General features: G+C 32.0%; 1 protein-coding gene across 1 annotated transcript; it reads left to right on the top strand.

The window, feature by feature from the left end:
* The first annotated feature begins 1,551 nt into the window (after positions 1–1,551).
* LOC106356513 (protein SHORT INTERNODES) lies at positions 1,552–4,079 on the top strand. The gene is made up of 2 exons (XM_013796258.3): positions 1,552–3,072; positions 3,519–4,079. Exons 1-2 carry the CDS (start codon positions 2,430–2,432, stop codon positions 3,890–3,892), a joined length of 1,017 nt encoding a protein of 338 aa, XP_013651712.1. The 5' UTR covers positions 1,552–2,429; the 3' UTR covers positions 3,893–4,079.
* Positions 4,080–7,498: the final 3,419 nt, after the last annotated feature.

Here is a 7,498-nt window from a genome sequence, read left to right as displayed (position 1 = left end):
AGCCAGTGCTTCAGCGACGATCGGAGAGTTAACAAACTCCTGGGTAGTTGATCCTTGCCTTATGATTGTGTTTGAAGTTCCTGATATGATCCACGCTAATCCAGCTTTGATCGCTGATTGTTCCCAAGCCGCATCGGAGCGACATATCACGGATGTGTGTCCTGATTGTTGTGGCTTTCTATAGTTGATTCCTCCGGGTAAGCTTTTTTGCTCATGCTTCATTAATCTTTGGGCAAAGTTCCATTCTCTTGCTAACCATTTGCTTCGAGAACTGAGGTAACACTTTTCAATCCTTTTTGTGTTCCATCTCAAATCATCAGTGAGGAGGTCTGCTACTGTTAGGTCTTGTGCTTCCGGTATAGGACCATACGGTTTAATATGTTCCGTGAGAGACATTCAAGAGTCCTGCCATACTCTAGTGGTTTGTACATTGTCAATAGCTTTCCCAATGTGACCTCTTAGTAGATCTATGCCGTGTAGAATGCTCCTCCATGCATGTGAGCATGCCGTTGGGGCTTCAACTTGTAGAAGGAATTGTTTCTGACAATACTTTCCTAAGAGAATTATTGCTAGTAAGCTCCTCGGGTTTGTTAGAAGTCTCCAAGCTTGTTTAGCCAACAAAGCCTGATTAAACAGTTGTATATCTCTTAAACTCAATCCTCCTCCAGATTTAGGTTTAGTCCTATCATCCCATGAAACCCAATACATCTAATTTTTCATTGTTTTTGATTTGTTTTATTTAAGTTATAATTTTATCTAATAAAGTTTGATAAAAAAATTAATATTTTTTAGCTTAGATATCCAAGTTCTATCTTTACTCGTCATTTACTTGTATACTAGTATAATAATGATTAAGACCAAAACGGGCCACGGGAGAAACGATATACAGTAGAACATCTATAAATTAATAATGTTGGGACTTTGAAATTTTATTAATTTATATAGATATTAATTTATAAAAGTTTCTTTATTTAGATTTCTTATTTTAAGATATATTTATTCTAAGATAAGAAAAATATTTGATTTTATTGTATAGACATTAATTGTTATTTTTTCAAATTTGTCTTTTATATTAATTATATTATATTATTTAGTATATATAATATATATTGCATAGAACTTAAATGTTGTTTTAGATATAATATTACTAAATCTCATCAAAAATATATTAAGTGTTAAGAAAATTTAAAGATAATTCATTTGTGAATATAAAACAAACAATATAATAATAGGTTTTTATTTATATAAAATATGTGTGCATATAAATTATTAATTTATAATTTTAATGGACCATATTTTTACATATATTTTTTTTAAAAATATTATCTTATTATTTTTCGATTTGTGTTAAATTTTGAACCGGTCCAAATTAGGACCAACAAAATTTATTAATTTATAGAAGTTCTACAGTAATTGTATTTGTGCATGTGTGTACACTGTATAGACTCTACATTAAACAATCTATACAATATAGATATATAAACATATAGTACACACAGCACAAATAATTGAGAACTTAACGTTGATTATTTAATTTCTTTCTGTATATAAATAATAGTAGTAGTAATTTGCATCCTTGGAAACATGAGTGAGTAAGCATCTGCTTACCATCTGCAACCTTTACGCGTTTAATTAAAGCCACAGGTGCACTATCCAACCAATACAGGATAATTTAAGCCACAGATGAACTGAAACCATAACCAGCGAATCTATAAAAAAAACACAACTATATATGCGGGTATTGCCGGCGTTCCTCATCGGCACTCAGCTCCCAGCTTTGATTAAAATACATGATTTGAAAATGTAAATTAAGAATTATAGAGAGTATATATAAAGAAAACAATACCAACATTATTAGTAGAGATTCTTTAAAACACAAACAAAAAAAAAGGTAAGAGGGAGCGTGTTTTCCGGTGGAAAAGACCGAAGGTGCATACGTGGCAGCATAGGCACCGCTGGATTGTGAACACTTGATGATCAACGGTATAGATATATTTTGGGCGATGAGTGCTTGTTGAAAACAAACAAAAAAGAAGAGAGAGAGAGAGAGAGAGAATTTAAGAAGAGGGGAAAGAGTCAGAGAGGAGCATTAAGACATGGCGGCGTTGCGGAGCGCGAGACAGAAGAGAAACAAAACTCTCTGATCGCTCGAATCTCTCTTAAATACTCTCTATACCGACAATCCAACTTTCACAGTTCCAAAAGCTTTATTCGATTTCTAAAACAAACCCTACAGCTACTCTACATTCCTTGCATTAATCTCTTCTTCTATTCACTCCAGCCTGAGAGAGATAACATAATATCATCATCTTCCTTATCAATTGATCGTTTCTTCTTGTGGAAAGATTAGAAGACATGTGGGAGTGTTGATTAAGTGGGAAAAGAAAAGCCCTTGAAATTTGGTAATATATGGCTGGTTGTGTCCAACTATGGCAGGCTTTTTCTCTCTAGGCAACGGCGCAGGAGTAGACGGAGGAGGAAGCCGCCAAGACGCCACTACTACTAATAGAAATAATAATCCTTCTCCATCCGGAAACGAATCTTGGCTCTGGTGCAGAAACCCTAACTCAAACACAAACGCAAACGTTGGGTGTGGTGATATCGCTCCTTCTTACAAAGGAACACTTGAGTTATGGCAACACCCAAACAATCAACAGATCATTTTCCAGCAGGAGCAGCAACAAAGGCTGGATCTCTACACTTCCGCTGCTGGTTTAGGCGTTGGTCCAAGCAACCGGGGCTTAATTGAAACTTCCGGCGGTGGAGCCTCCGCGTTAATGATGATGAGAAGTGGTGGTGGCGGCGGCGGACCCAGCTGCCAGGACTGTGGGAACCAAGCTAAGAAAGATTGCGCTCACATGAGGTGTAGGACTTGCTGCAAGAGCCGAGGCCTTCAGTGTCCCACTCACGTGAAGAGCACGTGGGTTCCTGCCGCCAAACGCAGGGAACGCCAACAGCAGCTTGCCTCCTCTCAGCAACCGCAAGGTGAGAGCGTTGTTCCTAAACGGCCGAGAGAGCATTTCCCAATGCCAGCAAGATCTACTTCCCTTGTGTGCACTCATAACACCTCAGGTATCCCATAATTCCACTTTCTGTTTTTTTTCTTCTTTCCATGCGTTCAAATATAGTGGTAAAACAGAAATCCTATATTTTTTTTATCAGCTTTTTTTTGTTATTTTCATTTTCGAGAAGAACTAAAGTTTGGGCTAGTTTTCTACTTTTTTTTTTTGTTGTTTTGTTATGAAGATAAACACTGTGTATGAGTAAAACTGACTCTTGGATTGACAGCAGGATACTGTTCTCATGATCTTGATATTTGTGTTTTTATTTGTTGCCATTAACTTAAAAATCTTTTTTCTAAAACATTTTAAAAATCTTTTTTTTGAAAACACTTTAAAATTTTTTATTTTTTTTTAAGTTTAATAAATATTTTTATATATAAACAAACAAATCTTTCATTAAATTTTATTTCTCCACATGTAATCAAACATCTGATCACATAATTATTTTTCACCTAGGGCTACAGGTTGGAAATTTTCCGCCGGAAATTAGCTCATCTGCAACTTTCCAGTGTGTGCGTGTGAGTTCGGTAGATGAGGGAGAAGATGAGTATGCATACAAAACAGCTGTGAGTATAGGCGGTCACGTTTTCAAAGGTATTCTCTACGACCAAGGTCCGGCCGAGAGAAGCTCATCGGGCGGTGGATCTCAGCCGTTGAATCTCATAACCGCAGGGCCATCGGCCTCCTCGTCAAGCGCAAACGTGAGCTGCAACAATGGAGTCGTTGGCTCCACTTCAGATCATTACATTGATCCTGCCTCACTTAATTATCCTACCCCCAACAACAGTTTCATCACTGGTACACACTTCTTCTCAAACCCTAGATCTTGACAGATCATAGCCATTTAATTCTTACAGTACAACTAGGGTTTTTTGAAAGGAGGAGGAGGAGTTTATAACGTTAATCAGTGTTTTAAAGATTAATCTCCAAATCCTGAGAATGTTTCTATTCTATGTTTAAATTGTTACCTGTCTTTTAATATTATGCTCAATTTCTGTTGAAAAGTTAAGTTCTCTATCATCTGCGTACAAAATTTAATTTATCTGGAAGTACCTTGTATTATTGGAGTATATAGTCCAGTTTTCAAGTGTCAAAAAATTCAACGAGTCTCTATCTGTGGAAGCTCACATCAACAGCTTTCCAGCTGGCTGTTTTCAACTCTGATCGCTAAGCTCAGGCTTGTTCTTTTTAATTTCCAACTCAAGACGTTTTTCTGGACGTATAATTTAAAATTTAAATATGTTTGTCGGTTAATTACAGATGTGATTTGCTCTGTAAAATCAATTAATGTTGAAATATACCTATATATATATATTGGAATCCGTGGCAAACATGTACTGAGCTTTACTGTGGGTTTGGCAAAACAATCACAGACAAACTTGCATAGGTATATGATGGGCGGCTACTGTTTGTCATATGGTCCTATGTATATCACTTCATATGTTTACATTTAAGCCGTTTTTTAAGGCCAACTCAAAAAAAAAACTCCAAAAATCAAATTTAGTGTGATTTTATCTATAATAAAACTCCAAAATTACAGTTTTATCCAATTTGATGTTACTATTATTTTAATTTTACACCAAATTAATGAATGCTATTTATCATACCAATTATTAAACTAATATATTTAATACTTTTCATTTGATTATAGTCATATGAATATTATTAATTAGCGTAGACTTATATTTTCTAGATTTAATATTTTAATTTTAAAGCAAAATGCACTAATTAAAGTCTTAAACATCTGTCTTTCATATACAAACTAAAACATCAGTTTTTGTATATGGAGAGAATATTTGTACTTTTTACTTTTACTTTACTAGAAATTAAAATATTATATTTATATTTTAATTTAAAATATAATCAAATAATTATTATCGATTATATCAAATTGTTAAGGATACATATTATGTACTTTTCGTTTTATATGTAATTGTAGCTGAACTAATATTTTAATAAAAACAAACTAATATATAAATTAACTCAAAAGTAATTTTTAATAAATAGTGAAGACATAAAATTACAAAACATTAACAAAAAAATGTAAATTTAAATGATATAATGAAATCAGTCAATTATAAATAACAAATGTATTAAATCATTAAAACTAAAATTAATAATCTTTTGATGTAGAGTTTTGTATTGTGGTTGGAGATTAATAATAAAGTTTAACACTAAAACATTAAACTTGGTAATAACTTAAGATTGATGTAATGGTTGGAGTTGATTTGTGTGTTGATGTAATGTCAGTACATTTACATTTGAAGGGAGATAGAGATACATAGATGACGAGACGTACGTTCTACCTACTGAACCAAACGTCCTCACTGCAACGTCGAGATTTATGTTTTTAAAAATCGTAATATGCAATCCATATAGACTTCGTCTTATCATTGCACATTTTTCACATATACTATGCGTTCTTTAGCTTAAGAACATTTCCAATTCCAATATATTTTCTATTATAAAATAAAGTTCAGAGTAAAATTAATTTAATGATATTCTATTTTTCTACTACTCCATAATAGAGTAAAAAAAATTATTCTTTATATGGAGTAAAAAATAGGTTTAGGCTTATACTACAATTTTCCAAAAGTCCCATCTTGTATGTGTTTCCCTCGACTCAGAGAATCCATCCACGTAAATATAAATGTACTTTTGGGCACGTAAATATAAATAGGTTTACGCTTATACTACAATTTTCCAAAAGTCCGATCCTTCAATGACCATTATTTTAAGTTAAAAAAATATATATATATAAATGTATACGTGTCAATATAAATATAATATATGTTTTGTGTGTGTACGTAGATTCTGTTGTTATTAAGCACTTACCTAGAGAGAGAGAAGATTGATTTTGCAGATTATGAGGGTGAGTGGAATGAACAGTAAAAGAATAAAAATTGGTATGCGTCTTCATTTCTGCAGGCATACATGTTTGGACCTAAAATCACCTCTTTCCACATTTTATTCCTTACCCTCTCTTTTTCATCATTCAATATATGTCACCTCAAGAACGACGTGATGATGATTAGATCCAACCCATACTAATTTTAATGATTTACCAGGTGTTTTCCTGCACCATGTGCAGTGATAAATTTTTTTAAAATTAAATTATATTTAAAATAAAATTTATTAATATTATATATTTTATTATCTTTGACTAATATTTAATATAAAGTTGATTATTTAAGCATAAAATTAAGAAAAAAATAATTTTGTTTATTTTAAATTACATTTAATAATATATATGTAATATATTTAAAATTCGAATCTTAGATATTTTTTTATCTATTTATTTTGGTTAAATGTATTAAATCAACTTGTATAAAATTACTAAAAATCATATAAAATTGTATAGTTATTAAAAATTATAACTAAACAATATTTATAAAATTTGTAGATATCTAAAAGAAACTAATGAAATTACGATTAACAATTTATTAATTTTTTAAAAAAGATGTAGAAAATTTTGAAAATATTAGTAATAAAAATTGTATAATTATAAAAATACAATTAAATAATGTATTTCAAAATGTATAATGCATATTTCAATATATTTATTTTAGTGATGATTTATGAATTATTACCATATTTTAAGAAGTTTAACAAAAATATAAATCAACATTAAATGTAATGTATTAGTTATTGTCATATTCTATAAAGTGTACAAAAAATATATGTCAGTAATAAATGTGATTGTCCATGTCATATTAACTATAAGTCATGTCATCAATTTTGTGAGCCATGTCATCATTTTTTTTTGTAAAAATTATTGTAAATAGGATATGTGGTAAAATCACTTCGCAAATATATTCTAGTGGATTTTGTTAATAATAAATAAATGGTGCATGGGGATGCATGTGAAGACTGTCCAAAAGATATATACAAATCACGTTATTTGTGATTTTACACTAATAACATACAAATATATGTAATTGGTCCCATAATTAACTCCACTAGACCCTAAACCCACCAGATTTCAGCTGATTTGATACCGAGATTTCCTCCGTACAACCTCGCACCTTGTCTTCCAAATCCTCTTTAGAAAAAGTTAATTGCTTTTTTTCTTCTTCATAAACAAATATGTTTTTTTTTAACCAGCAGAGTTACCCTAGTAGTACTTGAGGGAGCTTCGGCCCCGATACGGTCCCGGGTTCGATTCCCACTGGCCACACGGATATGAGCTATGCTTTCGGCTCATTTGAATGTCCAGGAGAGGGTCTATCCGTGGGCTGTACCTCCACCTGGAGGTTAAGTCTGTGTCTTTAATAGACCCGGGTTTAACCCTTTTTAAAAAAAAAAAAAACAAATATGCTTTGCCAATAATTTGATGTTATTGTACGTAGAAAGCATTTTTAGGACGAATGGTGATTAAAGAGCTACTTTAAGTATCACAAGGCAAGTGGGGTCTTGAGAGAATTCTCCTTTTATTA

Source organism: Brassica napus, chromosome C7, assembly GCF_020379485.1.
Source record: "Brassica napus cultivar Da-Ae chromosome C7, Da-Ae, whole genome shotgun sequence".
NCBI classification, from domain to species: domain Eukaryota; kingdom Viridiplantae; phylum Streptophyta; class Magnoliopsida; order Brassicales; family Brassicaceae; genus Brassica; species Brassica napus.
This window is presented reverse-complemented; position numbering and strand designations above follow the sequence as displayed.

Excerpts from the sequence above, each read along its gene's own strand:
- LOC106356513 (XM_013796258.3), top strand. The coding sequence starts at position 2,430 with ATGGCAGGCTTTTTCTCTCTAGGCAACGGCGCAGGAGTAGACGGAGGA. Across the intron at positions 3,073-3,518 it reads GTGCACTCATAACACCTCAG|GGCTACAGGTTGGAAATTTT; the intron begins GTATCCCATAAT and ends TTTTTCACCTAG.